This window comes from Peromyscus californicus, unplaced genomic scaffold (assembly GCF_007827085.1).
Source record: "Peromyscus californicus insignis strain IS unplaced genomic scaffold, ASM782708v3 Scaffold_18__1_contigs__length_77618521, whole genome shotgun sequence".
Lineage (NCBI taxonomy): Eukaryota > Metazoa > Chordata > Mammalia > Rodentia > Cricetidae > Peromyscus > Peromyscus californicus.
In genome coordinates, this window is record NW_026294480.1 from 49,805,070 (window position 1) to 49,825,929 (window position 20,860).

General features: G+C 42.1%; 1 protein-coding gene and 1 long non-coding RNA gene across 8 annotated transcripts in view; one reads left to right on the forward strand and one right to left on the reverse strand.

Annotated features, from left to right (window-relative positions):
• Cdk7 (cyclin dependent kinase 7) overlaps window positions 1–17,805 on the reverse strand; it is a 30,414-nt gene extending 12,609 nt beyond the window's left edge. Inside the window, exons 1-8 of one of the 3 annotated variants that reach the window (XM_052743364.1) lie at window positions 17,615–17,775; window positions 17,263–17,322; window positions 16,075–16,198; window positions 9,942–9,975; window positions 8,652–8,719; window positions 6,167–6,235; window positions 3,484–3,594; window positions 2,165–2,283 (exon numbers count right to left, since the gene is read on the reverse strand). In XM_052743364.1, the coding sequence (XP_052599324.1) occupies window positions 2,165–2,283; window positions 3,484–3,594; window positions 6,167–6,235; window positions 8,652–8,719; window positions 9,942–9,975; window positions 16,075–16,198; window positions 17,263–17,322; window positions 17,615–17,646 (617 nt within the window). In that variant the 5' untranslated portion in view covers window positions 17,647–17,775. Of the gene's footprint in view, window positions 1–2,164; window positions 2,284–3,483; window positions 3,595–6,166; window positions 6,236–8,651; window positions 8,720–9,941; window positions 9,976–16,074; window positions 16,199–17,262; window positions 17,323–17,614 lie in introns of those variants that run through there. The other 2 variants (XM_052743365.1, XM_052743366.1) reach the window with 2 other exon arrangements.
• Window positions 16,816–20,860, forward strand: part of LOC128113582 (uncharacterized) — a 47,840-nt gene continuing 43,795 nt past the window's right edge. For 2 of the 5 annotated variants that reach the window (XR_008219539.1, XR_008219538.1), the window contains exon 1: window positions 16,825–17,251. This is a non-coding gene — a long non-coding RNA (uncharacterized LOC128113582). Of the gene's footprint in view, window positions 17,252–20,860 lie in introns of all 5 variants that reach the window. The other 3 variants (XR_008219540.1, XR_008219537.1, XR_008219536.1) reach the window with 3 other exon arrangements.

A 20,860-nucleotide genomic window follows, 5' to 3' on the forward strand; every position in this document is an offset into this window, starting at 1 on the left:
GTATTCATAGCCCCTACTTTTTACTTGTGCGTGTGTGGTCAAGTAACTGATATTCATAAAATTTAATTGGAAGAAGGTAACAAAATAATTTATGGAAGAATCTGAAATTTTTCTCAGATCCTTGAAAATCTTACGAATTAACAAATGCAGGCCAGGCCGTGCATAATTTTAGTCCCCGCACTTAGGAGGCAAAAGCAGGTGGATCTTAGTTCGAGGCCAACCTGATCTACAGAGTGAGTTCCAGGACAGCCAGGGCTACAGAGAAACTGTTTCCAAAAAACAAAACAAACAAAACAAAACAAAAAAACAACCAACCAACCAACCAAACAAACAAACAAAACAAAGGCAGACCAGATGTGATGACACACATCTATCATTCCAACACCAGGTAGAAGTGGGTAGGGAGTTCAAAGTCATCCTTAGATAAACAGAGCATTTGGAGCCTGTCCAGGGTTATATGAGACCATTTCAAATGAAAAAAAAAAAAAGAAAGAAAGAAAGAAAAACAAAGCCACTATGACAAGAATTATAAAATCTGTAGTCCCTAGTGTGATTTTTTTTTGTGTTGACATAACAAAAGTATGAACAAAAACCACAATTTTTTATAATATAAAATGTAACTATTAATGCTTTGCATAGAGAAATTACATCCACACAGAGACTATAGGATCAGTATTGACAAATATAATAAGCGCAGGGCTAATAAATTTGAAATACAAGGCCACTGGAGTTGCAGCTTATCTAATTAAAATGCAAGAACAGAATAAATTCTTCTCAACCATGTGTGTGGCTAAGATGTGGAGCACTTGTGGGAGTGGGAAAGATGGCTCCGTTTATTTTCCCTGCACATCCCACATAAGCGTTAAGGCCTGAGGTTGATCCCAGCACACATGTAAAAAGGCCAGGGATGGTAGTACATGCATTTAATTCCAAGGCTGGAAGGCAGAAACAGGAGGATGCCTGGGATTCACTGGCCAGCAACTCGGGGCTAATCAGTGAGCCCAGATTCCAGTGAGAGACCTATCCCAGAGATCAAAGTGGAGGGGGACGGCTCAGTGAGTAAAGTGCTTGCTGAACACACATTACAACAGAGTTCTGGACCCCAGCACCCATGTCAAAGCCAGGCAATCTTGGTGATTCACCTGTGCTCAGGGAAATGGAGATGGGATCCCCAGAGCAACCAAGGTAGTTAAATTGACTGAATTAGCAAGCTCTGGGTCTAAGAGAGAGACTCTGCCTCAATATGTAAGCTGGAGAGAGACTCAAGAAGACACTTGATGTCAGCCTTTGGCCTCCAAACACATGCACCCCCCAATATGTGAACACACACACACACACACACACACACACACACACACACCAAGGAACTACACTTGAAGATGTCTTTTGGCCTCCAGACACATAGGTGGCCCCTCTCCTATGTAGGAAAAAGAAGTTAAACATTTGCTTAGGAAGCCCAAGACCCTGTGTTATATCCAGAGTGAGCTATTCAGTCACACAAACAAAATGAAAAGTGGGCCAGTGAAATAAACGTGCTTGCAATGCAAGCCTGTCAACTCGAATTTGGTCCCCAGAACCCTAGATGGATGAAGAATGATTTCCAAGAGTTAACTCCAGACCACTATACAATGGCACAAGCATGCCATCACTCATACACAGACATTCATATACGTACATGTGCATTTAATTAACACACACACACACACACACACACACACACACACACACACTTGTTTTGTTTTTCAAGACAGGGTTTCTCTGTGTAGTCCCAGCTGTCCTAGAACTAGCTCTGTAGACCAGGCTGGCCTCAACTTGAGACCTGCCTGCCTCTGCCTCCTGAGTGCTAGGATTAAAGGAGCTTGACACCCATGTCCCATTTACAATTTTTTGAGTTAAAAAAGTTATTGTGAGAATCAAGATGTAGATCAGTTAATCACTTGCTCATCAAAAATATGTCTGAGGACTGAGTTAATTAGATTCTGTCTGAAAGAGCTGTGTGCTTTTCACTGTGGCAAAGTAGACTTAATATAAAAAGGGCTATATTTGAGATGACACCAATGGTGACTCACTCCTGAGTTCTACAAAGGTAGTTCAGAGAAGCTAGCTGATGTTCATTAGTGGTCAATTATGAACATGAACTCTCAGTTTCTTAAGGTGTCCTCACCTGGTCACAACTTGATGCGTGTAAGCCCTATTAGGACTCCCAAATGATTTGGCCAGGCCAAAATCTGCCAGTTTCAGAACTCCATTCTCATCCAACAACAAGTTGTTTGGTTTCAGATCCTGCATCAAACAGTTATCAAAACAAACAAACAAAATCAAGCAGGATTAGAGGAAAACAACATAATGAGACATTTAGCTAGCCTATTTATTTGAGACAGTCTTATGTAGCCCAGGCTGGCTTTGAATTCACTATGTAGTCAAAAAGGACAACCATGAATTTCTGTTGCTTCTACCTTTACTCCCAGCAACTACTGTTGCTACCACCTTTACTGCGGGATTGCAAATTAGGTAGCAAATATGGTGCTGAGGACTGGGATGCAGGACTTCATATATGTTGGGCATGAATTTTACCAACCGAGCTATGTCCCCAGCTCCAGTTAGTTTAACTTTAAAACAAGAAAACTGGGCATACTGGCACACACTGGTAACCCCAGCACTTAGGAAACTTAAGACAAAGGACAATGAATATACAGGCAGTCTAGGTGTGGTGCTTTGAAAGAAAATGGTCCCCAAAGGGAGTGGCACTATTAGGTGGTGTGGCTTTGTTGAAGTAGGTGTGGCCTTGCTGGAGGAAGTATGTCACTGTGGGGTGGGCTTTGAGGTCTCTTTTGCTCAAGCTTCCCTCAGTGTAACATACAGACCAATTCCTGTTTCATTCTAATCAAGAAGTAGCCAGCACCACATCTGCCTGTACACTGCCATGCTCCCTACCATGATGATGATGAACTGAACCTCTGAACTGCAAGTGAGCCACCCTCAATTAAATGTTTTCCTTATAAGAGATGCTGTAATCATGGTGTCTCTTCACAGCAACAGAAACCCTAACTAAGATATTTAGCTACAGGGGAAGACTATCTTCAAAACAAAACCCACTGGCAAGGTAAGAGCTATTTGCAGTAAACTTAATGACCTAAATTTTATTCTCAGAAGCTGGAGTGGCAGGAGAGAAGTGACCCCTGGGAACTGTCATCTGGCTTCCACATATATACTGTGCACACCCCCTCCTCCAGTCATGTACCTGTACTCACATACACATGCACTCAAAATAAATAAAATAGAAACCTGAACTGACCAATGACAAAAAGTTTGCCTAAACTTAAGCAGCAACATTAAAAGTCAGGTGTGGTGAAATACACCTACAATCCCAGCAATCAGGAGTCAGAAGAATCAAGAATTTGAGGCGACCCTGGGCACCATCCTGGAATACAAAGCAAGACCTCGCCCTCTCATGGATGGATGGTTAATTACTTAAAATCTTACCCTGTGTAGAATCCAATGCTGATGTAAATACTCTAACCCCTGAAGAGTCATCAACATGTAGGCTTTAATGTGGGATGGTGTCAACACAAGACTATTATCCTTTATTATAACCTACAAAGTAGACAAGCAACATACAGGTATGTTTCATTATTCCAAATGAACTCTAAGAAATTAAAAAAAAAAAAAAAGATTTAAAATGAATGTATCCATACACAAGTATTTCTGTGAGTGAGAGACTATTCAACTTCACTTTAGAAGATATCACATGAATTTCCAAAATTCGGTGGTTAAAAAAGCATCATCGATTTCGAGAGAAAGCAATACTGTGTGTGTACCCTACAACTCTGGTTTAGAAGTATTGCATATCGGGGCTGGAAAGAGAGCTCAGTGGCTAAGATTACTGGCTGCTCTTCCAGAGGATCCAAGTTCAATTCCCAGAACCCACATGACAGTTCACAAATGTCTGTAACTCTAGTTCCAGGGGATCTGACACACTCACAGATATACATGCAGACAAAACACCAATGAACATAAATAAATCTTTAAAAAAAGAAAAAAGTATTGAATGTCTGTCGGTTTTGTTTGCCCCTTCTGACAAGTGCATTCAGTGTTACTCTGGGAAATCAACTCATCCCAGCTTAGGTCACACATGGTAAAAGTAAGACTGACCTAACCTCTACCTGAGACCTCCACACTGAAGCCTCTTGGCCAAGAGACAGGCTGCTTAAGAACAAACACATGACCTATGACCTAAAACCTAACACCATTAAAGAAACCCAAATAATGACCGGTGGTGGTGGTGGTGGTGGTGGTGGTGGTAGTGCAGCACACCTTTAGTCCCAGCACTCAGGAGGCACAGGTAGGCAGATCTGAGTTCAAAGCCAGCCTGGTCTACAGAGGAAGTTCCAGGATGGCCAGGACTACACAAAACAAAACAAAAAACAAACAAAAATCAAAGGAAACCAAGCATTTCCTTACAGGGGTAATTACACTAAGACTATCAGACTTGGAATTGCCTGGGAAAGTAGAGTGGAAATGTGTGCCCATGACTGACAGCTACAGAGAGGAAAAGAGGACTGACTCCAAAGAGATTACTGTAAGCTCTGCCACAGCCAGTTAATGGTTGGACTTTGGTTCCTTTTTTATTCCTGGGTACTGTTTTCTTGTATGGGTGACTAATCTGTTTAAACATCCACTAGATGAAGCACGTTTTGGCTGTTTCCAATTTTAGTGAACACTCATACACCAAGTGATTTCTGTGTTGACAATGTTTTTCTCTTGGATAAATAGCAATCAGTGGTCGACAAATTACATTATTATTACTAATGACTGCGATATTACTTATATTATTATACATAGTATAATACTGGTGAATTAGTGTTACTCATGCTAGGCCCTATAATAAGATATAGCATTGGGATGGCGTCACTGGGAACCTGAACAGTCAGCCACGTGCGTTTTGCAGTTTTGACAATGGCCAAGAACAAATTAAAAGGGCAGAAGTTCAGGAATGTATTTTACATAGCCAGGGAAAAAGCCCTCAAAGGTAAAAACAAGGCAAAACCAGTTACTACTAATCTTTTTTTTTCAGAGCTGAGGACCAAACCCAGGGCCTTGCGCTTGCTAGGCAAGCGCTCTACCACTGAGCTAAATCTCCAACCCCTAGTCACTATTGATCTTAAGAAGCTAGACATTATGAATGATGAAAAAGTCAACAGAATCAACACAGCTTTTGTAAATACACAGAAAGAACTTGCAAACTTTTCCAAAAGCCTTTCTCTTGAATCTGTGCAGAAAGAGCTGAAGCACCGTGAAAATGAACCAGCTAATGTTGATGAAGTGATAAGACTAATGGCTCAGTTGTAATCTAGTGACAGTATATCACATTCCCCCAAAGATCAATAAATTGAATGCTCATACAACTTAAAAAAAAAGATACAGTATTGTCACCAGGCTGCATACTTAGTGAATTTCTTTTACTATTTGATGCTGTGTTATAAAAATTCCCAAACAAAATAAAACAAAAAAAAAAGCCGGGCGGTGGCGGCACACATCTTTAATCCTAGCACTTGGGAGGCAGAAGCAGGCGGATCTTTGTGAGCTTGAGGCTAACCTGGGCTACAGAGTGAGTTCCAGGAAAGGTGCAAAGCTACACATAGAGAAACCCTTTCTCAAAAAACCAAAAAAAAAAAAAAAAAAAAAAAAAAAAAAAAAATCCTTTTACCTTTGAACTGATAGTAAATGTATCTTTGATTTTATAACAAACTGTCCTATTTTCCAAAGTTACTATAATGTATATTATACTTACATATAAATATATAAAAATATTATATATATAATAAACATATATAATATATATTACACACACACACACACACACACACACACACACACACACACACACAAAAAACTATTGGGTTCAAACCAGCAATGTATGAGGATCCTAGTTGTTTTAAAACCTTGGATTGTCAGTTTTTCTGAGATTCAATTAATGAAAAGCATGAGACTTTAAAAAATCTGAATCTCTACACTAGAAATACAGCAAATGTACAGAAATCAGCGATCGTTTTGACTTCTGCAAAAGTAAAGTAGTTTTTGTGGGTCAGTATCCTCTTAAAGCAGAATAAGCATGCAGGTTTTTCTCTCACTGAGTGTGGAGAGTCTCTAGGAACCCTACCCTTACCTCCAGGTCAGTTTCCATGAAATCAAAGACAAGGCTAATGTTAGATTTATGTCCAAACGCATCAAGGAGCTGCAAAGCAAAGCAGTTAAATTGTTACTCTCTATTTAATGTTGGAATTTATCACTGAAGTAATTTTAAAAAGTTATTTGCCCCCCTCCACCCACAAAGTGAGCTGGCTAGGCAAGTGTTCTACCACAAAGATACATCCCCCAGTCCTTGGTCTTTTGAGACCACATTATCACTATGTAACTCAGGCTGACCTAGAAGTTGCTGCGTAGTCCAGGCTGGCCTGAACTCATAATCCTCCTGTCTCTGCCTCTACCTCTCATGTAATTATAATACAAATGTGCACTACGTGGCTTAAATTTTTAAACTGCTGGTAATTTCCTGTAAACCTGAAAGTCCTTTATTAAATTTAACATTTGTCCCATTTTTTCAACAGGAATTAGTTTTCTTAGGCACAAAAATATTAAACCTTATTTAACAAATTCACTAAAAACTTAAAAACTCTTCTCCTTAAACCCCAAGAATTAGAATAAATAAGTTAATGAAAATTTCACAGCCCTGGTGGTGGTGGTGGTGGTGGTGGTGCTTGCACACGCCTTAATGCCAGCACTCAGGAGGCAGAGGCAGGTGGATTTCTGAGTTTGAGGCAGAGAGAGTTCCAGGACAGGCTACACAGAAAAACCCTGTCTCAAAAACCAAACCAAACCAAACCAAACCAAAACAAAACAACAAAACAAAAAAAAAAAAAAAAAAAAAAAAGAAAAGAAAAGAAAATTTCACCTTGATATCTAGTTGAAAAAAATTCCTGGGACTGGGAATATGGCTCAGCATTTAAAGCTCTTGCCATACAAACATGAAGACTGGACCAGAGTTCATATTTCAGAAACTACATAAAAGTCAGGTAAGAAAGGTGTGCCTGCAATTCCAGCCTCGGAAGGTGAAGACGGGTTTCCCAGAGCAAGTTAGTTAACAAAACTAACCAAATCACTGAGTTCTGGTTTTGAGTGAGATTCTGCCTCAATGCATAAGATGGAAAAGTAATAGAAAATGATATCCTATATAAACCTCAGACCTCCAAATACACATGCACAGACAAAACATGGGTAAATACACATGCACACACACCACACACACAAAATGTGAGAAAAGAAAAACATTCTTAATTTTTATAAATTTTTTTTGCCAGGCATGGTGGCATATGCCTTTAATCCCAGCACTCAGGAGGCAGAGGCAAATGGATCTCTGAGTCAGAGGATACAGAGTGAATTCTAGGATAGGCAGGGCTACACAGAGAAACCCTGTCTCAAAAAAACAAATAAAAATATCTAAGCAAATTGCTTAAGAAAATTCTTGCCAAGTACAGCGATATACCTTGTAGTTCCAGTACCGTAATTACAGTAACTAACTGTAACAGGGCCCACACCTTAGCACAACTGACTCCATGATGGAAGTACCATTCAGGTCATAAAACTCAGCATGTAGGCAGTACCACCTGCCAAAATGAAAACGAAGACCTAATCCATCCAAGTCCATAGCTCTGGGAAAATGCACTAACTTTTTTTGGCTTCTGTAGTTCCAATTTTGGCTAACTGTTCTTGTTAACTGAAGAATGTCGACCCAGAATGTGGTTTTTGTGCTTAAAAGCTCACCTTGAGAACAGCTTGGTGCTATACTGGGTTCCAAACACTCAGTGGACTCGCCAGCCAGTTAATAAGACTGTCCACTGGCTTAAGCCATGCCTGAGCTGTCTTCTCTGGTGGATACCCCACAAACACTAATTACTTGGGAGACAAGACAGAAAGAAGCACCTGAGCCCATGAGTTCGAAGCTACACTACACAAAAGGCCGCCAAACAAAACAACACAAGAACAAAGAGTATCTTCTAAATAGCATCTGCCATCCTTTGTGTGATTGTCCATGGCAGGCCTCACTGCAGACACCATAAATGTTTTCAATTGGCTAGCCTGAAAAAATCAAAAGAACCCACTCCAGCCCTCATGCAGGCAAAAAGAAAGGTTCTGTATTTAAATGCAAGTTGCTTACTTTTAACCCTGTGGCTACAGCTCTCTAGGATTCAAAATCATCTCTGACAAAATTAGCCTGTTTGGCAACATCTGATTCATTTCATCAGTTATATTCATAATGCTAATTATACTACTTATAGCAAAAATGGGATAGAAAACACATTTAGTGGGGTGGTGGTAGTGCACACCTTTAATCCCAGCAACTGGGAGGCAGAGACAGGTGGGTCTCAATGAGTTTGAGGCCAGCCTGGTCTACAAAGCAAGTTCCAGGACAGCCGGGACTGTTGCACAGAGAAAACCTGTCTCAGAAAAAAAAAAAAAAAAGAAAAGAATTTCAAGCTGATCAACTTTCAAGGCTTATCTCTATCAACTCATCCTGCTGAGCCTCTGATCAATATTCATCATACTCAGAATATGGAGAATCCCCAAAAGCAAACAACTTAGATCATACTCACACCAATTATATTTGGATGACTTAGCTCCTGTAACAATTTTATCTCTCTTAAGGCTGTTCTATTTATACCTATGGAAAAAGAATGCAAAAAATGAACAATAATTCTGAAATCTCAAACCTTTTACAAATTTTTTTTTTTAAGGAAAGGTCACTTCAAGAAATAAACATTTCATACACAAAAATGAATAATTTTTACTATTTGTACGAGAAAGTTCTTTTTCTCACATTGTTTTAAAGTAGCTTAACATATGGGGCTGGAGAGATGGCTCAGAGGTTAAGAGCACTGGCTGCTTCCAGAGGTCCTGAGTTCAATTCCCAGCAACCAGATAGTGGTTTACAACTATCTATAATTTGATCTGGTGCCCTCTTCTGGCAAGTAGGCAGAATACTGTATACATAATAAATTTTTTTAAAAAGCAGCTTAACGTAGTCTATGAAAAATGATGAAGAAAATACTTGTTTCTATATCATTCTGAAAATCATTACAATAACATATATAGACATGTAACAGACATGTGGTAATAGGGTCTTTTCTCCTGTCCTATAAACTAGAGGAAGACGATGTGTGCTAATAGCAAATTAGCATTAAGGATACCTTTTTTCAATACAAATGATAGAAATCAAAATTAAAACCCAGTGCTGGCACTTTCACAGATGATGACATTTTCACAGTAACTATTATTTTGATAAACAGACCCGACACTCTAAGGGGCTTGAGAATAAGAAGTGTGTCCATTCCAGAGGAACTTTGTGTTCTTCTGTGAAGATGTATCCCTGAATCTCTCAAAGCAATTAGCAAACCAGGAATGCAAAAGGCAATGACTTACAATGGCTTACCGAGCAGTACGGAGGACATCCAGACAAGGGCCCAACAACCTCACTGCCCTCCACTTACACGATCCGCATCCTCGCAATGCACAAATGTTGTTTCTGACAGGACTCTTTACTCTCTAGACCAGCGGTTCTCAACCTTCCCAATGCTGTGACCCTTTCATACAATTCATGCTGTAATGACCCCAACTATGAATTTGTGTTGCTACTTCACAACTGTAATTTTGCTACTGTTATGAATCATAATGTAAATATCTGATCAAGATATCTGATATGCCACCCCTGTGAAAGGGGTGCTTGATCTCCAAAGGAGTCAAGACCCAGAGGTCGAGAGCCACTGTTCTGGAGACACTGTGATAAATGCTACAGAATTATTATCAGCTCTAATTGATATTTTCCTCATCTCCTCAGATCAGAATAAACACATCTCTTATTTGATTAAATTATATTTAATACTTACCATCTTTAGCTTCTGACCTGTGTCCAAGTTTGATCTGGGAGAGAAGGGGAGCGGGGGAGAAAACAAAACATATACATTAACAATGTGTTTAGGATGGAGATGGTTCATGGGCTGAGAACACTCATGGGCTGATTCCAAAAGAATCCAACTTCAATTCTCAGTGCCCACACAACAGCTCACAACCGCCAGGTCCAGTGGGATCTAACACCCACGTCTGACCTTGGACAGAACTAGGCACACAAGTGGTGCACAGACGTACATGGAGGTAAAACACCGATACACACAAAGTAACAAAAAGTTTAGAAAGAAGACCAAGCAAAAACTCACCATGGGTTAATATATAATCTATATGCACAAAGGTGTAGCTACAAACAGGACCAGCATGGTGGTGCACTCCTGTAGTCTCAATACTTGAGAGGCAAAGCCTGGGCTCCATAGTAAGATTCTGCCTCAGATAAATCAAACAGCTGGGACTGCAGGTGCAGTCCTTTAATCTCAGCACTCATACCGAGTTCTAGACACTGTCTTAAAAAACGAGCCACAGTAAAAGCACGTAGTTATAATATGTAGCTCATGAGAACAATCGGAAATCCAAAGGCTGAAGGTATTGCTCAGGAGCAGAGTCATAAGGCGTCCATGGCAGAGTTTGAGCTCCAGCACAGCAGGGCCAAAGTGAACCAATCATCTACTTTAGGTTTCTGAACTACACATTTAAACAACTGAACTCAACAAGGCTCATCTGACACTCTACAATCTGAGGTCAACCCCCTGGACCCACAATGTGCAAGGGCAGAACTCCACAAGCTGTCCTGACCTTCAGAGCATGCTGTGGTACGTGGAAACACTTACAAGTAGTAACGGACTCCTTCATGCGCCGCCTTTTTTGCTTTTTGGGTGTTTTTTGAGACAGGGTTTCTCTATGTAACCCTGGCTGTTCTGGAACTCACTCTATAGACCAGGCTGGCCTCGAACTCACACTGACCTGCCTGCCTCTGCCTCCTGAGGAGTGCTGGGATTAAAGGTGTACCACCACCACCTGGCTTAAGTTTAAGCTTCTGTTTATTTTGCTTTGTTTTTGAGAAAGGGTCTTGCTGTATGTAGTCCAGGGTGGCCCTAACTTTCAAATCCACATCTCAACCTCTGAAATGCTAGGATTGGATGTGTTAATCACCACACCCAGACCTCCTTTCATCTTTTCAAGTTAAATACAGACCGGATAACTGAGAGTATGCTAATTTATTTCCCCCAAATTACTTCTATTTAGTATACTTAGGAGAAAAAAGTAACATAAAAAGAAAATAACATATATGCCCAATAATCCTATGTTTTTCACAAAGCAAACTTACAAAATGTGATGGATGTAAGATATGGTTAACACTGAGCGTAACACCATGTTAGGAGGTTAGTCTTTTTTGTTGTTGTTGTTTTGGTTTTTCGAGGCATGGTTTCGCTGTGTAGCTTTGGCGCCTTTCCTGGATCTCACTCTGTAGACCAGGCTGGCCTCGAACTCACAGAGATCCGCCTGCCTCTGCCTCCCAAGTGCTGGGATTAAAGGCGTGCGCCACCACCGCTAGGACCAGGTCAAAGAGTATTCTGCTCCTTACTACTTTATACAAGAGTTGTCAATCACTGAAAGGATTACCTCTGGAAAACACTTATTCTTCCTTAAAAAATGTTCCTAATGTATGCTACAAAGAGAACCTTCTATTTAAAAGTAAGCCACGTATTACAGCACAATTATAAGACACAGGGAACTGACAAACTGATTATGAAATTTATATGGGAAAAAACTCAAATAGACACACAATAAAAATAGAATAATCTCAGGGACTAGAGAGATAGTTCAGTGGTTAAGGGCACTGGTTGTTCTTCCAGAGGACCCACGTTCAATTCCTAGCACCCACATACCAGCTCACAACTGTCTTTAACTCCAGTTCCAGGGTAGCTGACACCCTCGTGTAGGTAAAACACATGCACATAAAATTTAAAAAAAGAAAAAAAGAAAAAAGAAAAGAAGGGCCGGGCGGTGGTGGCACACGCCTTTAATCCCAGCACTTGGGAGGCAGAGGCAGGCGGATCTCTGTGAGTTCGAGGCCAGCCTGGTCTACAAAGTGAGTTCCAGGAAAGGCGCAAAGCTACACAGAGAAACCCTGTCTCGAAAAACCAAAAATAAAAAAAAAAAAAAAAAAGAAAAGAAAAAGAAAAATCGCAAATTGGGTGGTGGTGGCACACACCTTTAATTCCAGCACTTGGAAGACAGAGGCAAGTGGATCTCTGTGAATTTGAGGCCAGCCTGGTCTACAAAGGGAGTTCTAAGACAGCTAGGGCTACACAGAGAAACTCTCTCTCAAAAACAAAAAACAAAACAAAAAAGAACAGAAACAAACAAACAAGAATAATCTCATGAAGTCCTTTATCACCAAGATTTGTGATTAGTATTTTGTTACGCTTAAGTCAGCTAAAATTTTAAAACAACTCCAAGACTTCACTCCATTCTCCCTTATACACTTACACACATGTCCTCTAAGAGAGCAGCATGTGCTTTCACCCACAGAAATACAGAGACAAACACAAAATACTTAAAAATTAAAAACAAAAATCAATAATACAGGCTAGGAATGTGGCTTAATGACAAAGCACTTGCCTAGAATGCTCAAGGCCCTGGGCTCAATCTATATACATACTCATGTAGGCACACATGCATACATATACATAAAATTTTAAGGGGGAGAGGAGTCCTGGAATTAGTTCAGTGGGTTAACACTGGCTCTACAAGCGTGAGGATGTGAATTCAAGTCCCCAGCACCCAGGTAAAAGGCCAGCCGTGGCTATGTGTGCCTCAAGTCCCATCACTGGACAGAAAGATTCGAGAGAGCTTGCTGGTGAGCCAGCCAGCCAGCCTGCCTTGCTAGCCAAACCAAAATAGCAAGCATCTGCTTTTATTGAGAGACCTTGTTTCAAAGGCAATTAAAGCAAAGAACAATGGAGGAAGTCATCAGATGGCCTACTCCAGCGGCCTGTGCACGGGGAGACCTGAAAAATCATGTGCCTGCACCACAAATACCTATAAGCCGCACTCATACAGCAATGAACATAGAGATAATGACCCAAAAGCCAACAGGGCAAACTGGCTAAGTTAGGTTGGGAAACAGAAAACACAGCAATTCCATGTCATTTTTTAAAAAACATTTATGTTATGTGTATGGGTGTTTTGCCTGCACGTATGTCTGTGGACCACATGCATGCCTTGAGCCTGTGGAGGACAGAAGGTGTTGGCTCTCCTGGAACAGGAGTAGCAGACAGTTGTTAGTCACCACATGAGTTCTGGGAACCAAACTTGGGTCTTCTATAAGAACAGCCAGTGCTCCTAACTGCTAAGTCACATCAGCAGTATTTTAAGAAGAAGTCCAAGTCATAATAAATGCAAAAGCAGTTTAATGAGTTTTTTTTTTTTTGTAAAATCAAAGAGGGTGTTAACAAATGAACATGAGTAGAAATTATGAGTGTTGGAGAAGGAAGGTTCACAGCACTAAATCCTCAATGTTCACAGAAGAAAGTACAAATACTGTCCAAGGTGGGGAGGGGAGACCCACAAACGAGCTACTCCAGATGTTCTGGAGATAAGCATCAGTGCAAAGTTAAAGAAACTGAAAAATCAAAACAAGAGATGGTATAGCATGCTAAAAGCCTTTGCTTATCAGTAACTTTTAAAACCACAAAAATGAATTATTTGAAATGAAATAAAAAGAGCATTTAAGCCGGGCGGTGGTGGCGCATGCCTTTAATCCCAGCACTTGGGAGGCAGAGCCAGGCGGATCTCTGTGAGTTCGAGGCCAGCCTGGACTACCAAGTGAGTTCCAGGAAAGGCGCAAAGCTACACAGAGAAACCCTGTCTCGAAAAACCCAAAAAAAAAAAAAAGAGCATTTAAGTTACCTTCAAGGAGGAACCATTTTGTAATGACACAGGATACCTAGCACAGGGACAGAGGCAGGAGTTTAAGATCATTCTCTCCTACACAGTAACTTTGCAGTCAGGTCATAGGGCTTTTAAAAAGGAGAAACAAGCTGGCTTCTAAATCCTAATGAATGTTAAAAGCAGACAAGAAAACCCACTTGTACTTACAATTACAAAACCCAGTATGTCAACCATGTGAAAAGACTACCAGTCAACTCAAGGTCTTCTTTGTTTTAGATACAGAGTGTACTGTTTGCCCAGGCTGGATTGAATTCCTAGACTCAGATGATCCTCCTATATGGCTCCTAAGAACACACTCCACTGTATCCAGATAAGTCAGGTCAGGTAAGGTGGCTCGGTGAGTAAGAGCACTGGCTGCTCTTCCAGAGAACCTGGGTTTGACTCCCACTGCCCATATGGTAGCTTACAATCATCTAGAACACCAGTCTCAGGATAAGACACTCTTTTGGCCTCTATACATAGTTGTACAGACAAACATGCAGGCAAAACACCCACAAACATAATAAACAAACGCCTACATACGTGCTCATCACAGTCCAGGTATAATGTGAATAGATTTTTGTGGGCAATGAACTCAGATGGAAGGATTTCAGGTTATGATAATGACATGAAGATGATACAGAATGAAGAATTGCAAAGAACAGGGAAGGAAAGTGGAACACCTATTCTGCTGCATATACAGAGAGGGAGAGAAACCTAAATAAGAATTCAGCCACACCCAGTTCTAGCGAGAAACACAGCAACCTTGAAAGAGAAAATACAACGATCCAGGGACTAGAACAAATTTAACATGTCCAAGCTGGAGAGATGGCTCAGTGCTTAAGAGCACTAACTACTCTTCTAGAGGACCTGGGTTCAATTCCCAGCACCCACATGGCAGCTCACAACTGTCTGTAACTCCAAGATCTGCCACTCTCACACAGTCATACATGCAGGCAAAACATCAAAGGCAAAACACCAAAGTACATGAAATAAAAGCAAATTATTTAAAAAAAATTAGTATGTCCAAAGGAACACAAAGGTCAGTGTGGCTGGGATAAGGTGACCCAGAAGTAGACCTGAAGATGACAAAGCCATCATCAGACTTAAGAGGGGATGATGGACAGTGGCTCATACAATAATATCATTTGAGAGGCTGAGGTCTGCCTGGGCTATATAAAGAGTTCCAGGCCAACCTAGGCTACAGAGTTCTTATCTTTTTGTTTTTCGAGACAAGGTCTCTGTGTACCTTTGCACCTTTCCTGGATCTCGCTCTGTAGACCAGGCTGGCACTGATACCCTGGGACTAAAGGCGTGTGTCACCACTGCCCGGCCAGAGTTCCCATCTCAAGAAAAGAGATATTTGAGAGGTTTTTGGTGTTTTGTTTGCTACTGTTTGTTTTTCAAAGCAGTGGGCCTCACACATACTAGGCAAATACTCTACCACTGAGCCCAGGCCTCCTTTTACTTTTTATTTTGGGACAGGGTCTTACTAAGTTGTCTATGCTGGCCTTGAAACTCACTCTTTAGCCCAGGCAGGTATTAAATTTTATGTGTGTATGTATATTTGAGTTTGTGCAGGCCAGAGGATAGCTCAGCTGTCCTTCCTTAGAAACTGTCCACCTTGGTTTTTTTAGACAGTGTCTCTCACTTAAATTCACCAAATAGGGTATTGGAGCCAGCCTTGGGGATTTGCCTATCTGCACCTCCCCAGTACTGGGAAATACTGCCTTTTGATTCTCTTGCCTCAACCTTTGCAGTAGCTGGGATTACGGGCATTAGTCACCAAGTCCAGCTAAGAGAATCAAGAGTTTAGTGAAATATGGCTGTAGATCACAAAGCACAAGTTGGAAAACAAGAATATGAGAAGTGAAAAAATAAAACAGGAGCCAGCAAGATGGCTCACTGGGTGAAGGCACCTGCTGCCAAGTTGGAGTTCAATCCCTGGAACCTACAGATGGAAAGAGAACCAGCTCCGAAGCTGTCCTCTGAGTTCCACATGCACTGTGGCACACGCACCCCGCCCAGAATTATTTATTTATTTATTTATTTATTTATTTATTTATTTATTTATTTATTTATTTATACAAAAGTAATTCCTTAAAACAAAGATAACAATAGCAGAAACACCTGAAAGGAAGACAGCAAGCCAAGTACTAAGTGAGTGAAAGGGAGTACCTGGGAGGCTGGAAGATGGAAGCCTGACCATCCACACTTCAAGGGAGTAATGAGTTTACAAAGGAGGAAACATTCAAAGTAGCACAGGAAGACGGAGGTCAACGACACCAACAGGCCCTGAGGTCTGTGAGGAAAAACAGAGTGGCCCTGAGATGGCTACAGATTTCAGCAGTGTGAGAAAGAGCAGCCAACAATTGCACTCTCGTCCTGGCCTCAGCAATTACTAGCTGTGTGAACTGAGGTCATCATCCACCTAGCCTCAGGGACTGCAAGGGGGAGACAAGGACACCTTTACCTATTTTACTGGCTGTGTGGAAGGTTAGGTTGAGGGAAAAAAATCAAAGTGTCTGGCACACAGGAAACTATGTCAGAAGTGTTGTCAATGAATTTAAGTTTAAAAATCACTTCAATCATTTTAGAAAGGGCACTGCATCTGTGTTGTTAATGCCGATAAAAACATTTCTGTACAGATAACATAGATATAACAACCTGCGGCCTGGAAAGATCATGGCATCCAAAAGGATTGAGGAGACGGTAGTACTTGCCTCCTTGGCCAGCAAGCAACCTTTTTTTTTTTTTTTTTTTTTCTTTGAGACAGGGTTTCTCTGTGTAGCTTTGTAGCCCAGGCTGGCCGAACTCACAGAGATCCGCCTGCCTCTGCCTCCCGAGTGCTGGGATTAAAGGCGTGCGCCACCACCGCCCGGCAACAACCAACTTTCATGGAACAAAAAAGTTCTAGTTTTTATTGTTTCAACAAAAACTGGTTCAGCTCGAGTTCCATCTTAAAACACAATACACTAATAAACACTATTGTCTCTAGAAATCGTGTAACTTCCACCATCAGTGCGTACTAAAATGAAGCCAAACGTAGAGCATATCTGCAATCCCGGTACTCGGCAAGTTGAGGCAGGGGGATTTCCTCGGGTTGGAGACCAACCTGGACCACATAGCAAGACTGTCTCAAAAACAATCAACTAACAATGCACACATATTTTCTCTAAGACTTGCCTGGCGTGGGCCACGGCGCACGCCTGCGAACCCAACACTTGCAAGGCAGAAGCGGAAGGCTAGCAGCAAGCTGTAGGCCAGTCGGCGCTAAATAAGCGAGCTCGGTGCCAGCGAGGGCTACGTGGCAGGCAAGAAGACACAAAGACGGGAGAGGAAACAACGTAAAAAGGTAACACTCACTTTCTTAATGGCGACAATTTGGTTGGTGTTCTTATCTCTGGCCTTATAGACCGTAGCAAACTAAAAGGAAACACAGGAACAAATCCGTGAGCGGTCTTTGCAAAAGTGATGATGGTTGGTTGCGGATGTCCTCCCCCACCCCTCTTTTTTTAAACCCGGGTTCCGGAGCCGACTCGCAGCGGCTTGCTAGGTAGGTGGTCGGGCGGCCTCTTCTCCAGAAGGGAGGAAGGCTCAGGAGGGTGGAAGCGGGGCACCGTCCGGGCCAGCCTCCCCCGAGGAGCGCCCGCGGTGGCCAGGATGCGCCCGCGCCAGAATGGCCGCACGGGCCCGAATCAGCCCAGGGCCTCCTCACCTGTCCCTCCCCGAGGAAGTCCAGTTTCTCATAGCGCTTCGCTCGAGACTTCACGTCCACAGCCATGCCAGTGAGAAGCCAGACCCCAGCCGAAAGCCAAGGCCTCCACCCCCGCAGGAATTTAAAGCGTCTGAACGCTCCCAACAGCTACTTCCGTCCACGGAACGCACACGAGCTACCATAGCGGAAGTGTGGGCGGGGCCAGCCCTACGGGAGCCGAGCTGGGCTGTGGAGCGGTGCCCTCCCCCGCGCTGCCACGTGCGTACCGTGGCCGGAAGCGACGTGTTTTAGATGGCTGTCAATTTGTGCATGTTTTTTGTTTGTTTGTTTGTTTTTTGGTTTTTCGAGACAGGGTTCTCAGTGTAGCTTTGCGCCTTTCCTGGAACTCACTTGGTAGCCCAGGCTGGCCTCGAACTCACAGAGATCCGCCTGGCTCTGCCTCCCGAGTGCTGGGTTTAAAGGCGTGCGCCACCACCGCCAGGCTTGTGCATGTTTTTGTCTTCGCTTTTTCACTGGGATTTGCTTCACTTCCAAGGATAGGTCAGCGTTCTGGCACGGTGTTTGCGAGTTCGGAATTTAGCTAGGGCGTGGCCTTGCACAGGTCTTGCTTTGCGTTGTCCTGGCGCCTCAAGTCGTTATGGACGCCAAACCCCTCCTTAAGGAGAGCCAAGTTCTTAAAGGCTCATTTATAAAGAAACAGGCCTAGAGAAGCAAAACCCAACCCTGCTGAACATTATGTTATGGAATAGGTCTTTTGTCTTCTATAAAATCGAAACTAATGAATTCAGAGAAACATACAGAGCGTTTAAACATCGTCACAGTGTCCGCTGTGCCATTAGTAATTACGCTTCAAGCCTATCTCTCTGTCAATTACTGGCTCCAGCAATGGATTCCGTTTGAGTCATATTTTTGTTTTCACTTCGCTCCGGTTTGCAGGGTGGAGAGTGGAGAGAGGTTTTGCTGAGATCTCAATTCCCTGGTGAATATAAGAATTGATTTTCACATTGTTGAGCTTTTTTCTCACGAGGAAAAAAATGAAGCCGAAATTACTTCTAAGGCAAGAACCACACGTTTTAATACCTTTGCTTTTAATTTTTATTTTATGCGAATGGGTGTTTTGCCCACATGTGTGTCTGTGAATCATATGTGTACATTGCCCATGGAGGTAAAGAGAAGGCCTTGAATCCTCGGGAACTGGAGTTACAGATGGCTATGAGCCACCATGTGGGACTTGAGAACTGAACGTGGGTCCTCTGGAAGAACAGCAAGTGCTCTTAAGAGCTGAACCACCTGTAAGGCCCTTAATAACCTGTTAATAAAAATCTATGAGGTCATTCGTTTGAATTGAGCTTCTACAGAGTTCACCAGATGAAGTCAGAAGGGACAAGCATCCTTAAGTTCCACAGTAAGCAGAAACTAAGTTACTTATCTGACTTTCCAAGAAACTAGCAGCCAGATCTCCCAAACCGGCCCGTTTTAGTTGACATAAAGAAGTGCTTTGCCAGGTGGTGGTGGCGCACGCCTTTAATCCCAGCACTCAGGAGGCAGAGGCAGGCGGATCTCTGTGAGTTCGAGGCCAGCCTGGTCTACAAAGTGAGTTCCAGGACAGGCGCAAAGCAACACAGAGAAACCCTGTCTCGAAAAAACAAAAAACAAACAAACAAAAAAAGAAGTGCTTTAACCCTTATGAAAAAGTAAAGTCAGCTCAGTTAACCAATCCGATTTCCCCCTGCCGTTCCTGGTTCTTGTTCCATCCCCAGACATCCCTTGCTCTGCCAGGCATGGCAGGGAGCTTAAGTAGTCTGGAAATTGAGGCAGGAATCTTGCAATTTCCAAGAGAGCCTGGGCTACAAACAAAAAAAACATGTTTTGCTATTGTTCATTGGGAGTTCTTTCTATAATTCTGTAATGAATTCTATACCCAATTCATGAATCACAAAATTGTGCAACAACACCATAACCAACCTGGTTGTGATTAGAATCCAACTTCTTTTTTTTTTTTAAGATTATTTATTTATTATGTATACAGAAGAGGGTGCCAGATCTCATTACAGATGGTTGTGAGCCACCATGTGGGTGCAGGGAATTGAACTCAGGACCTCTGGAAGAGCAGTCCGTGCTCTTAACCTCTGAGCCATCTCTCCAGGCCAGAATCCAACTTCTTAGTTAATATTAATCATGCTACAATAGAAAACTCATTTAAGATGCATTCGTACCTTTAATGCCAGCATCCCTTTGTAGTGGAAGATTAAAAGATAATCAGGTCCAACTATCCAGGTCTACACAATGAGATCCTGTCTCAGAAAAAAAAAAGTTAACTGTGAGGCATGATGAAAGGGATTGAGACAGCTGGTGCTTGCAATTCTAAATATGGCAGTGCAAGAAATGTCACTGAAAATCCATTGGATTTCAACAATAGAATCAGACTAATTTTTTTATTCCATTCTATTTATTGTCATTATGGTGGGGGTGCCACGGTACACATTTGAAGGTCAGGTCTTCAGGCTTGATGGTTGGAGTCTTTTTTTCCTGCTGGTCCATCTCTCCGGTCCCAGATGATGTTTTAAAAGGTTTGCTCTGCTGCTAAGAGACTATGCTATAGACTGAAAGGGCAAGGAAACCAAGATAACCTGTTGGAGAATTATTGTGGTAAAACAGATGGCTTTGCTAGAGTGATATTTTTCCTCTTTCTTAGCAATTGATGTTTCTAAAAATCAGGAATCTTAATTTTTAGGGACATGTTGGAGAGTAACAGAGTACAAAGACTAGTAATTGAGATGCTAGTATAGTATAGTAGTGGCTCTGGATCCAGAATGCCTTTGAATACTGGCCAACCAGCATTCAGTCACTAGATGAATGACTTACCTTCTCTATAATAGGACCTACTCAGACACCAAAGGTTAAATGACTTTGCCTGGGTAAAGCAAATGTCTGGCAAGTGGTTAGGTAGCTATTATTGCTTCAGCCCTCTGTCACCACTTAGGACCAAGTAAAACACGTATAGACCACAGAAAACCATCTTTTTGTTTTGAAGCCATGGGCCTGAATCTAAGGCCTTGTGAATGCCAGGCAGGAGCTCACAGAACTATCCACAGCCCCAAAGTAATGTGTGTGTGTGTTTGTATGGTGTATGCATTTAGGGGGCGTATGCAGCAGCCAGAGGTCAGTGTTGGGTGTCTTCTTCAATCATTCCATCTGTGTTTCTGATTCTCTAAGCCCAGGGCTCACCAATTCAGCTAGTCTGGC